The sequence below is a fragment of the Caloenas nicobarica genome, chromosome 1 (assembly GCF_036013445.1).
Source record: "Caloenas nicobarica isolate bCalNic1 chromosome 1, bCalNic1.hap1, whole genome shotgun sequence".
Lineage (NCBI taxonomy): Eukaryota > Metazoa > Chordata > Aves > Columbiformes > Columbidae > Caloenas > Caloenas nicobarica.
The window spans coordinates 215320315-215333270 of NC_088245.1; the positions used below are offsets into that span (position 1 = coordinate 215320315).

Below are 12956 nucleotides of genomic sequence, written 5' to 3' on the forward strand. Positions count from 1 at the left end.
CTTCCTCCCCTGCCCCCAGCGGCAGCAGGCAGATGTGCAGGGGTGTCCCGGGGCTCTGAGCAGCCGGCCCGGCCCCAGCCCAGCCCTTCCCAGCGCCGGTGCCGCCAGGGCCGGATCCAGGGGGGCCCGGGCGGGTGGGCCACGGAGCAGCGTGTCCGCGTTGCACGGGGGCCACGGGGCGAGGCGGGGAAAGGCCGGAGCGCCGGGGGGAGCCGGGCCCTAAGGGGAGTCCGGGGGGGGCCGGCAGGGCTGGGGGGCGGCCGGCGGAGGGGAGAGCACGGGAGAGGCCGTCGGGGCCGGGGTCCCCTCCCGGGGCCGCCCGGCGGGGGATGCCCGCGGCCGGGGAGCGCCGGGACCCCGCGGGGGGGCAGCGCCCATCCCCGTGCCGCGGGCCCGCCGCCCGCCGCCCCTACCTGCGCCGGGGCCGCGCCGCCAGCCCGGCACGGACAAAGGCGGCGCCGGGAGCCGCCGGCAGCGTCAGCCCGGGAGGGCCGCCCGCCGCCGCTGCAGCACGGGAGCTGGAGTCCTGCCGCTCCGCCCCGCCCCGCCCCGCTCCGCTCGGCTCGGGGGGGCGGGCACCGGGGAGCACCGCTGTGGCCTGGTGGCCCCTGGCCCTGCCCCGCAGCCCTGGCCCCGCGGGGCCCCTGGCAGGGAGTCCCGGCACCGGGGGCACCGGCACACGGCGGGACGCGCGGGGGGCAGTCGGGGCGCTGCGGCGTCGCTGGGCTGCTGGGTCGGGATCCTCAGGGGATGTGTCACCAGCAGTGACTTAGGGCCCTGCTGTCACACGGCGGTGTTGAGATCGCTGTCGTGGTTTAACCCGAGCTGGCAATACAACCAGGATAGCCGCTCGCTCACCCCCTCCCCTTCCACCTCTAATAGGGGAGAAAACCGAAAGGGAAGGGAGAAACTTTGATTGAGATAAGCAAAAGGCTGGACTAAACGTCCCCCAGCTCCAACAAAAAGAGAAAAAAAGAGTGAGAAACACCAAGAGAAAAAAGAGAAAGCCAGAAGGTCCTGATTCTCCTTAAATATGAAGCATGAGGCTAATAGGATGGAATACTCCTATTGATCAGTCTGGATGTCAGTCAGCCTCTGCCCCATCCCTGCCCCCCTTCCTCAATGCCTCACACCTGTGGGCAGAGTGCTTGGAATGTCCTTGGCTCTCCGACCAGAGCAATTAAAACATTAACTCCTAGGAGTTCCTCCTTTTAACTCAGTACCCATTCCTGAACAGGTGAGGCAAGAAACCGGCTTGGCTGAGCAGGGATATTCTTCTTGAACTACGGCGTAAAAAGAAAGCACATGGTCAGTGGAAGCAAGTCAGGCGTCATGGGAGGATTACAGAGATGCTGCTCACCACTGCGGGTAGGAAATTCATGTGGTCAAAGCACAGCTAGAGTTGAAGGTGGCTAGTACTGTGAGGGACAGTAAAAAGTGCTTTTTAAAATGTGTTAATGGCAAAAGACAAGCCAGAAGTAACATTGGCCCATAACCTGATGAGCATGGTCACCTCACAGACAGGGACATAGACAAAGATGAAAAGTTTCATGCTTTCTTTGCCTCGCTCTTCCACACTGAAGATGGGCTCTGGGCCCCCCAGAACCCTGGGCTAGAGAACTGTGGCTGCCAGAAGAATAATCCAAATCAATCCGGAACATGTGCAGGATTTACTGCTCTGGCTAGATCCCTACAGGTCGATGGAGCCTGATGGGATTCATCTAAGGGTACTTTAAGGAGCTGGCTGATGTCACAGTGAGACCTTTCTCCGTGATTTTCCCACACTCCTGGGAATCTGAAGAGGTCCCGGTTGACTGGAAGTCAGCCAGTTGAATCATGGCTGTGGTCACGGGGTGGATGTGTGGCAGATGCACTTCCTTACCCCCACCACCCCTCTGAAAGCACCAGAGACTTCTAGGCTCACGGGCCACTTTGGTCATGCACAGTAGAGTTTGGGGATTGCTTGAGTGTGGTGGATGCACTCGACACCCCCCAGCCAAACCAGCAGCAGTTTGGTCCAGGCTCCAGAGGAGGGAAGGGCCTGAGCCGCAGCCAGGCCAAGAACTCCTTCCAGGAGACCCATAGGAAGCAGAACATCACACTGAATGCTGGTGGCTTGTGGGCGCAGGGAGTCTCGTGCAGACTTTTCCTACTATGTGCAATTTGACTACGAGTCAACCACTTCATTCTACAAATACAACAGCCTGGATGAGCCCACTTTGAGCTCTCCCTGCTAAATAAGTGAGCTGTGTGGCAATGGTTTTACTACTCACAGGTCAGTGGATGAGCTGTATTCAAGTTCAATATTAATCTTTTAGCTTAAGTAGATGCACACCAAGTGTAATGGATTATTTATAAAGATAAGGTTGTATGATTTTTAATATACTCTTTGATCCGTGTTACTTGGTAGACTAGATTTGCTAAAATTTTAAGCTATAAAGTCCTGCTCATATTTACCAAAAGCAACTACAGACTACACTAAATGTTTGCAAGATAAAGTCTAGCTTGTACTTTGCTGGGAAGGATGGAACTGACTGGGAAAACAACGATCCAAGGCTAACGCAGGGACATTGCAGACATCTGCATGCAGCACCTATTTTGCACTTCGCTGAGAAGAAACGATTTGTCCAGACAAAACGGCACCTGCAAGGATATGGACCCAAAACAATGTCTACAAATGAACAAAACAAAGGCCCACGTGGAGCCAGAGAAAAGAGATCCAATGGGGAGCAAAACGACCTGGTGGTGAGATTTTGTTCTTGGACTGAATCATGGTCTGAATGGTCTGTAAAGATATAAAAGTTCGTAGTTTTCTATGCTTGAGTGGACCTCTACGCAGGTACCCAGCTTGAGCCAGCACTTCTGCTATTCTACTGCCTTAAATTTGGATACACACCCCTGAAGAGAAGGTCAGCAGCATTAGGCTTGGTATATTTCCCCCATGCATTAAATAATAGAGTGAACCTACCACCAAACTATTTAAGTCGCGCTTCTCTTTAATAAATCTAAACATTGTTCTGCAGCAAGCAGAACCCTAAAATTACTCCGCCGTGACAATTTGGTGACCGAAGTGGGATGGCGGGCATTATCACTGAGTATTTACAGAGGTATGGTGTGATTCTGGGTCCTAAATTCTCAGAGGAATGGGCTCATGTTAATTGGCATGATTGTAAAGCTGTGGGAGAACAGCTAACGGCGGCAAAGGGCCAGATAAAGGATGGAAAGGGAATTATTTGCGAAGTGTTATGGACTTGATTAGAAACTGCTTGTGAGGAGTGGAAAACCTTGAATAAGGAAAAACAAGATCTGAGGGAAGTAATAGGAAGTAAAAAAGGCTGCTGAATTGTTATTGTCCTTGAAAATTGAGCAGCTGCAGAAACAGCTACAAGAAGAAAGGGAGGAAAAAAGAAAGAGGAAAAAAAATGAAATTATACTTATGTGGGCTCCTCACCCCCCTGATATTCTACAGATTAAGAAACTAATTGTGTCCCCTGAAGAATGGGATGGAAATTTATGGGGTGAACCTGATGGTGGTGATCTAAGGGAGGATGATTCCTTGTCTTTCTTGGATTCCCCTGAATATCAAGCCAGACCTATTGTTAAAACAGAAAGGTCCAGTGGGTCTCGGGGTGGTGCTCCGTGATTTCATGTGCGATTTACTCCCTGGGATCCGGTGCAATTGGCAAATTTACAGGAAAAGTAGGGCAGAAAACCAGGTGAAACTGAAACAGAGTATTTGTGGCGAGTCTCTCTAATTGGTGGTGACCGCATAATGCTTGATGGAAGTGAATCAAGTAGCTTTTGGGGTCCAGGAGTTTTCTTAAATATGGGACCTGGTCCAGCTGATGACGGCCACTCTGTTACCAGCTGAGTAACTTATTGGGCTGGTGGAATGGATGTTACGGAACGAGGTGAACCCTGTATGATCCCCATAAAATCTATCAATGATATCTGGGTAACTATTAGAAAAGCTGCCTGCATACAAGCGATGTATGAGAGGGGAGCGCATGAAACCCCGATATCTGCCACAATTGATTATATAAGGCTAAAACCCCTGATAAGAGTGGCCCCGGTGATTCTTAAACCCCGCCTGGTTGAAAAATGAGATGAAATCGGGAGAGACATGCTCCACAAGAACAGATTAGGCCTCAGTGTAGCCCCACTTCCAATCCCCACATGGGCAGAATTAATGCATGACACGGTAACTTATGCCTGTGAGATGGGGTGGGATACCTTGGCAGCAGAGAGATCAGAACAAAGATCTGCTCAAGTAAGACCAGTGAAACAAACAAACCCACAGGAGACAGAAACGGAATTAAGCGAAAAGGCACTTAAAGAGTTTCAAACAGAGTCTTGGGAATTGAGAAATAAACTGTGGGAAAAGGTGTTGGCACTAGGCATTCCTAAAGCTGCAATTCAAAACCAGCCTCCCAGTGTTATCTTAGGTCTCATTGAAGCATTTCTGAAGCAAGATAGTAGTGAGAAGAAGGAACACATTCCGAGTGCTCCGCTGCCTGCTCCAAGAAGGAGTGTTAACCCTTTCCTCCCTCCAAGGGAAGTACCACAGGGCACAAATCCAAAAAAGCCCAATTCGAGTTCAATATTAGACATTTAGCTTAAACAGATGCACAACAAATGTAATGGGTTATTTAAAGATATAAGGTTGTATGACTACTAATATACTCTTTGATTCACGTTACTTGGTAGACTAGATTTGCTAAAATTTTAAGCTTGTACTTACCAAAAGCAACTGCAGACTACGCTAAACACCTACAAGATAACATCTAGCTTGCATTTTACCGGTAAAAATGGAACTGACTGGGAAAACAATGCAGAGACATCACAGACATCTGCAAAGCAGGGCCTATTTTGCACTTTGCTGAGAAGAAAGGATTTGTCCAGACAAAACGGCACCTGCAAGGATATGGACCCAAAACAATGTCTACAGCTGAACAAAACAAAGGCCCACGTGGAGTCAGGGAAAAAGCGGCCAACTGGGGAGCAAAGGACCTGGTGGTGAAATTTTGTTATTGGACTGAATCACGGTGTGAATGGTCTGTAAAGATATAAAAGTTTGTAGTTTTCTATGCTTGAGTGGACCTCTACGCAGGTACCCAGCTTGAGCCAGCGCTTCTGCTATTCTACTCCATTAAATTTTTTATTTTCTGAGAATTTTGTCTCCTGACAGTCTGCTCTGCATATGGAGGGGCTGTCTTGGCCCAGCCAGGTGGCACAGCAGGAGACCAATGGTTATGGAGGCCAATGGTTAAAACATAAGCATGGAGAGGCTTGCTAGCTTTATTATAATACACTTCGACAAACCTGCCAAGGTAAGTGCTGTATAGTATTGGTAGTAGTAGCACATCAATATTATTTTGTTATTAAACTGTGTTTCTCTCAATCCATGAGTTTCTCCCTTCGCTTTCAATTCTCTGCCCTATTTGGAGGTGCGAGGGCGGGTGCATGAGCAGCTATCGTGGTTTTGAATTGCCGGCTCGGGTTAAACTGCAACAGTACCTTACAGAGCAAAACAGAATCGAAAGAACATCTTCGAAGCCAACACGAAGAGGCTACGGACTAACAACAGAATCCTGGGGCCATAAACTGCTGTGATCCCTTCCCTGTTTTCCCTTCACCCTCAATGTCTGTTGGAGACGAACCGTTGATCAAGTCTGGGTCTGTTTGGCACCAGCAGCACCTGGACTCCTCTCTCAGAAGGAGTTTAGAGAGTGAGGGGTTCCATTCGGGGCCTGGTGACTCAACGGGAGGGGCTCCCTCTGCCCTTGCACACCTCCTGTCCCTCTATAAATCACTCTAAACAGCCCTCACCCGATTCTCCTTGGCCTGTTTCCCCCGTGCAGGAAGCACTAGGGTGAACGTTGCCATCCAGCTCTGTAAAGCGATCTCAACGCCGCCGGGCGACAGCAGCGCCCTGAGCCACCGGCGGACCCGACCCAGCAGCGCAGCGCCAGCGCGGCGCCCCGGCTGCCCCCGCGCGCCCCGCCCCGCGCGTCCCGCCGTGTGCCGGGCCCCCGGTGCCGGGACTCCATTTCCCGGCATGCCCGGCGCCACCCCCCTCCCCCGCCGGGCGCTCCCCCGGGTCCCCCCGCCCGGTGACCCGCCGCCCGCAGGGCCCCCTCGTTCCGGGCCCGCCCGAGCCCCCCCGGCCTGCTGGGACCCGGCAGCGGCGCCGCGGCCCCGCAGCTCCGGGCAGGTGAGCGAACTTGTGCCCCTGATTTCTTCATGAAAATGTTGTGCTTGCCGGAACCATCTGTCCTGGCTGCGCCGGTGCGGCTGGTGACGGGACAGGCATCTCCTGTGGAATCCGGAGCATCCCGCCTCCCTCTTCCCGGATCAATACCTGCACGGGCTCCATCTCCCGCCGAGAGCAGCGACGCGCCGGGCTCCAGGCTGCTGCGGCAAGGTGGGGTCAGGCACGGCCCCGGCCCGTCGGACTGGCCGAGTTGCGGGTCCGGTTGGTGCGGGGCGGTGCGGGAGAGCAGTGGTTTGAGACCCGGTGCGGTGCAGGGTGCTCCCGTTCCTGCCCGCTGAGCCGCAGCACGGGCAGGGGCAGGCAGGAGCGTGCCTGCTGCCAGGCCTCGGGCCAGGCCTTGTGTCACGGTGCTGTGCCCGGGCCTGGGGGGTGATCTGGCCTGTGGCATGGGTGGGGGGCAGGGTGCAGTCCTGGCTTCTCTGGCCTGGGTCCCTAATTTGGCATGAGCAGGGGAAACCTGCCTCTAAGCCTGCCAGCCCTGCCGCTCTCTGGGCACAGCTGGTGGGGTGTATCCCCCTCCCTAGAGACTTGCTGAGTGAGTCCCAGGTGACCCTGCTGTGCCACCCGGCTGTGCCGAGACAGCCCCTCTGCCCTCGCCCTTCCCTTGCACAGGATGTTCCCAGCTCTCCTGGCGCTGCCCTCGTGATGCCGGAGCCCCCAGTGGCAGCGGGGCCCTGCCCGGCAGCAGCAGGATTTCAGCAGAGGTGTTTAGCAAACGTGCGGTGGGGCGTGCTGAGCCGGGTTGCTTCTTGCTGCAGATGTCGGTGACGTTTGAGGACGTGGCCCTCTACTTCTCCCCCGAGGAGTGGGCAAAGCTGTCGGGCTGGCAGCGGCAGCTCTACCGGGAGGTGATGCTGGAGAACTACCAGATGGTCGCCTCGCTGGGTGAGGACTCTCTCTGGTGATGTTGGGCTGGGGTCAAGCCAGAATTCACCTCTTTAACTGAGCTGGAGCCCCTGAATGGGAAAATCCAGCTCTCTCCATTGCTGCCTGAGCAGTTGTGACTGAACGTTTGACCCTGCCAGGCAGCCTCCTGTGGTAGAACGGTCCTGGAAGAGAGGATGGGATGGGATGGGATGGGCTGGGATGGGATGAAACTTGTTCTGGGGGTTTGACCAACCTCCCAGTACTGAAATGCTTCCTCACGTCCAGTGTAAACCTCCCTGGTGGAGCTTTGAGCTGTTCCCAGGTATCGTGTCTGCAGGAGAGTGGCTGAGGTGATGAGGGCGAGGCAAGAGGGGCTGCAGGTGCAGGGACGGGGGGCTGAAGCCACAGCCTGGAAGGGGCAGGAGAAAGGAATGGAGTGGTGGGGAGTGTGGGGACTGGTGCTGCTGTCCCGGCAGTGCGGGAGAGGGGGCTTCTGTCTGTGCCCCGGACAGGCTGGGCCAAGGTTAAGCCAGAGGTCATCTGCAAGATAGAGCGAGAAGAGGCGCCGTGTCTGCCAGACCCCCCTGGGGAGCAGCAGAGGCACCAGACCTCTGTGCCAGGTGGGTACCAGGGTTCTGGCAAGAGGGGTGGGTGATTCAAGGAGCACCGTCCCCTTGCTGCAAGTTCTTCATGCACCTGAGAGGGTGGGGGACTGGCTGGGTGCTCATGCCACTCCCCATGGGGATGGGTGCCACTTGCCCTGGTCCCTGGCAGTGACCGCATTCTCTCCTCCCCAGCAGCCGTCTGCCCCGAGATGCAGAGGGAGGCCGAGGGGGTCCCCAAGGGCCTACCGGCACCCAGTGCCCTGCTCCTGGGGGTGCCAAGCCCTGGCGGTAGATGCCAAGAGGGCTCGGCCTGCAGCCCCCCAGGTGGGAGCCAGGGGACCCGGTTGGGGCTTCCCTGTCTCTCGTCCCTCCCAGTACCACAGCCATTAAAGGAGAGCCCTCCCACATGCTCTGAGTGCGACAGGAGCTTCAAGAGCCAGACAGCACTGGATGTCCACGTGCAGAGCCACATGCGGAGCAACATGCGTGAGCGTCCCTTCCACTGCACTGACTGTGGCAAAAGCTACATCTACAAGCAGAACCTGCTGAATCACCAGTGTGTGCACAGCAGTAGGAAGACCATTGCCTGTGGCGACTGCAGCAAGAGCTTCATGAAGAAGTCAACCCTCATCATCCACCAGCGCATCCACACTGGGGAGAGACCCTTTGCCTGTACCGACTGTGGCAAGAGCTTCATGGAGAAGAGGAAGCTCATCATCCACCAGCGCATTCACACTGGGGAGAAGCCCTTTGCCTGCACCCACTGCAGCAAGAGCTTTAAAGAGAAGAGGAGCCTCATCATCCACCAGCGCATCCATACCGGGGAGGAGCCCTTCGTGTGCAATGACTGTGGCAAGAGCTTCAGGGGGAAGGCGAAGCTCATCATCCACCAGCGCATCCATACCGGGGAGAAGCCGTTTGCCTGCACACACTGCCTCAAGGCCTTCAGGGATAAGACGACCCTGATCAACCACGAGCGCATCCACACTGGAGAGAAGCCCTACACCTGCACCGACTGTGGCAAGAGTTTCAGGCAGAAGGCGAACCTCTGCTACCACAAGAGCATCCATTCAGGGAAGAAGCCATTTGCCTGTGGTGACTGCAGCAAGAGTTTTAGGAACAGGTCATCCTTCATCAGCCACCAGCGCATTCACACTGGGGAGAAGCCCTTTGCCTGCACCCACTGCAGCAAGAGCTTTAAAGAGAAGAGGAGCCTCATCATCCACCAGCGCATCCATACCGGGGAGGAGCCCTTCGTGTGCAATGACTGTGGCAAGAGCTTCAGGGAGAAGGGGAAGCTCATCATCCACCAGCGCAGCCACACTGGGGAGAAGCCCTTCACCTGCACTGACTGTAGCAAGAGCTTCATGGACAAGAGAAGCCTCATCATCCACCAGCGCATCCACAGTGGGGAGAGACCCTTTGCCTGTACTGACTGTGGCAAGAGCTTCAGGGAGAAGAGGAAGCTCATCATCCACCAGCGCATCCACAGTGGGGAGAAGCCCTTTGCCTGCACCAACTGTGGCAAGAGCTTCATGGAGAAGAGGAAGCTCATCGTCCACCAGCGCATCCACACTGGGGAGAGGCCCTTTGCATGCACCAACTGCAGCAAGAGCTTCAAGGAGAAGAAAGACCTAAAGAGACACCAGCAGGTGCACCAGCGCCTGACGGTTGTGCCCGAGGGTGGTGGGCAGGAGAGTCGGGGTCCGTCCCCAGCAGGGGGGCAGTCAGAGGCCAAGCCCTTCCAGTGCGGTGTCTGCGAGAAGCGGTTTTGCAAGGAGAGGCTCATGCTGGCTCACCAGCGCACCCACGGCACCCCCAGCCTGCAGCCGCCTCCGCAGCCCAGCACCCCCTGAATCTGCTGCTGAGGGGCCCGTGGGGCTCTGGGGGCTCCTGTGGGGTGGCTGTGGGGGGATGTCCTGGTTTTGTTTGGGAATAGAGTAAATTTTCTTCCTAGTAGCTGGTATAGTGCTGTGGTTTGGATTAAGAATGAGAAGGATGTTGCTGATACATGGTGATTTTAATTGTTGCTGAGCAGGTGTTTTCAGGTTCTGGTGCCCTGCCAGCTGGGAGGGGGCACAGCCAGGACAGCTGCCCCAAAGTGGCCAAAGGGCTATTCCTTACCATCTGACATCATGCTCGGTATAGAAACTGGGGGGAGTCGGAAGGGGACACCACATCTCAGGTAGGGGCTGGACATGGGTGAGCAGATGGGGAGCAGTTGTGTTGTGCATTGCTTGTTTTGTATATTCTTACATCATCATCATCATCATTGTCATTATTCCCTTTCCCTTCTACTAAACTGTCTTCATCTCAACCCACTAGTTTTACACACATCACCGGATGAGATCAACTGAACTTTTGTATCTATCATTTAGCTTTTAGAAATATGTTTTAAATAGAATGCTAAATAAGTGAGCCGTATGGCAATGGTTTTACTACTCACAGGTCTGTGGATGAGCCGAATGCAAGTTCAATATTAATCATTTAGCTTAAGTAGATACACACTAAATGTAATGCATTATTGAGAGATATAAGGTTTTATGATTTTTAATGTACTCTTTGCTACATGTTACTTGGTAAGCTGGATTTGCTAAAATTTTAAGCTGTAAAGTTCTCATATTTACCAAAAGTGACTACAAACTACACTGAACACTTGCAAGATAAGGTCTAGCATTTTGCTGGGAAAAACAATGATCCAAGGCTAATGCAGAGACATTACAGACATCTGCAAAACGGGGCCTATTTCACACTTTGCTGAGAAGAAAGGATTTATTCAGACAAAACAGTACCTGCAAGGCTATGGACCATAAACAATGTCTACAGCTGAACAAAACAAAGTCCCACATGGAGTCAGAGAAGAAGATTCAATGGGAAGCAAGAAGACCTCAAAGTGAAACATTTCTATTGGACTGAATCATGGTATGAATGGTTTGTAAAGATGTAAAGGTCTATGGTTTTCTATGCTCGGTTGGACCTCTGCGCAGGTACCCAGCTTGAGCCAGCCCTCCTGCTATTCTACTCCATTAAATTTTTTTTCCCAAGAACTTTGTTTCCTGAAAGTCTGTTTTGCATACGGTTATTGGGCCTCGCCTGAAATTTTGCCTCTGGAGCTTTCAGCACAGACCCCAGAGCAAACGGCTATCTGGAGGGAATGCCTGAAAGTTCGCTTTTGCGAACGGTACAGGCCTCCCATGAAAGTCTGCCTTCGGAGATTTAAAATACAGACTCTGGAGCGAATGATTATCAGGGAGAGAAGAATCCTGAAAGTTTGCACCGCGACGGATACAGGCCTCGCCTGAGGGTTTGTGGAGCTCCAAGACACAGACTCCAGAGTGAACGGTTATCAGGGAGGGAAGGCACCTGAAGGTTTGCTTCATGAACCGGTACAGGCTCCTGAGAAAAGGTAAGAAGCGTTTGGCTTGGCGTATTTCCCCATGCGGTAAATAACAGAGTGAACCTGCCACTGAATTCTTTCAAGTCGCACTTCTCTTTAAGAAATCTAAACGTCGTTCTGCAGTGAGCAGAACCCTAAATTACTCCCCCGTGACATCACCTGATTCTTTTTATCGCTTGGCTAGGATTTCAAAGTTTCATCATCCTGCATCTCATCCTCTTTACCTCCCCTCCAGGGGCCTGGTGCCAGGTCACTCCAAAGCCTGGATCCCAGGTCTCTTGAATCCAACTCTCAGGCGCTAAAACTCATAGAAATCAACAATTGAATGGAGTGGTCCAGCAGCAGGGTTGGCTCGAGCTGGGTGCCTGCGCAGAGCTGCCGAGCCCAGCATAGAATTCTCTGGGTAATTACACCCTGACAGACTATTTACCTGCCTCTCATGTGATGATTCAATTGAATAGTAATGTTTGAGTCTGGGGTCTTCTTGTTTCTCATTGGATCCTTTCACTGTCTTCAGGCAGATCCTTATCTTCTTTTGCTGCAGACTTTGTTGATAGCCCGTAGCTGCTTCATGCTGGTCTTGTAGCTGTTATTTGGCTCAAGTGGATCCTGTTTTGCTTTATATGGTACAATTCAGGCATTATCGTGCAGGTTGATGTTTTGTAGCTGCTTTGTTTTGCTCAGGTAGACACAAGTTTGATGAATATGAGCAGAACTTTACAACATACAGTTGAAGATTTCAGCAAATATAGAATCATAGAATCCTTTTGGTTAGAAGAGACCATTAAGGTCATGGAATCCAACCATAACCTAAAAGTAGCAGTAATCCATGTCCCTACGAGTCTCATCTATATGTCTGTTAAACACCTCCAGGAACGGCGACTCCACCACTTCTCTGAACTTGCTCCAGCAACTCAAGGTCTTTCTTGTAGTCAGGGGCCCAAAACTGAACACAGGATTGGAGGTCGGGCCCCACCAGTGCCCAGTCCAGGGGGATGATCACTTCCCTAGTCCTGCTGGCCACACCATTCTTGATGCACCCCAGGATGCTGTTAGCCGTTTTGGCCACCTGGGCACACTGCTGGCTCATGTAGCTACTGCATGCTGGTTCATATAGATACTAGTTAACACAAAGCAGACAGTATGCGAAAAATCACATGACCTTATAATTCTAAGTGATTCTTTCTATTTAAAATGTACTTATTTAATCTAAATGATTAACATGAAATTAAATTGGGCTCCTCCAGTGTAAAACTCGTGTACTGAGATGAAGACAGTTTAGCTGCTGGTGACCACTGTGCCCCTTGGTTTCTAAGCCAAAGAACAGTTTATTGGGCAGGAGGTCTTAATCCTTTGGAACGGGGAGACCCTCTCACCATAACATGGTCAATGGACCAATTCGTAGAAAATGTCCAAAAAGCAGCGTGTCTGCAAATGGTGCATGATCGGGAGCCTAAACTCAGGCAAGAGTCTCCTGTGATGATGCCTGTTGGCCCTGAACGGATGACCCTCTTGATAAGAGGTCTTCCTGAATCTCTAGAACCTACTGGCATACAACTACAAAGCACTATCAAGGCGGTACCTCTGATACCTAAAGTGATGCTTCAGGAGATGATGGGTGGGTTACCACTCCCAACCTGGAAGTCTTGGTGAGAGGCTGGGCCAAAATACTGACGGCATGGAAAAAAAATAAAACAGAAGACAAGGTGGACCTTAGGAGGGTGGAAGAAAATAGGAGGATAAAAGCTACACTCTTGCACAATCTTCAACCCTCTCTGGTGAGGCTGGTGCAACCTCCTGATAAGAAAACATC

General features: G+C 52.7%; 1 protein-coding gene across 2 annotated transcripts; it reads left to right on the plus strand.

Moving 5' to 3' along the window:
• The first annotated feature begins 6123 nt into the window (after window positions 1-6123).
• LOC135988772 (gastrula zinc finger protein XlCGF26.1-like) lies at window positions 6124-10786 on the plus strand. 2 transcript variants are annotated; one of them, XM_065634981.1, is made up of 4 exons: window positions 6124-6424; window positions 7033-7159; window positions 7654-7761; window positions 7939-10786. In XM_065634981.1, the coding sequence occupies exons 2-4, from the start codon at window positions 7033-7035 to the stop codon at window positions 9600-9602; spliced, it is 1899 nt and encodes a 632-aa protein (XP_065491053.1). In that variant the 5' UTR covers window positions 6124-6424; the 3' UTR covers window positions 9603-10786. The 2 variants fall into 2 exon arrangements, with proteins under 2 accessions (XP_065491053.1, XP_065491063.1); XM_065634991.1 differs by having other exon boundaries at window positions 7942-10786.
• The last annotated feature ends 2170 nt before the right edge of the window (window positions 10787-12956 follow it).

Coding starts and splice junctions, on each gene's coding strand:
- LOC135988772 (XM_065634981.1), top strand. CDS start 7,033: ATGTCGGTGACGTTTGAGGACGTGGCCCTCTACTTCTCCCCCGAGGAG. Junction 7,160..7,653: donor CCAGATGGTCGCCTCGCTGG/GTGAGGACTCTC, acceptor TGCCCCGGACAG/GCTGGGCCAAGGTTAAGCCA. Junction 7,762..7,938: donor GCACCAGACCTCTGTGCCAG/GTGGGTACCAGG, acceptor TCTCCTCCCCAG/CAGCCGTCTGCCCCGAGATG.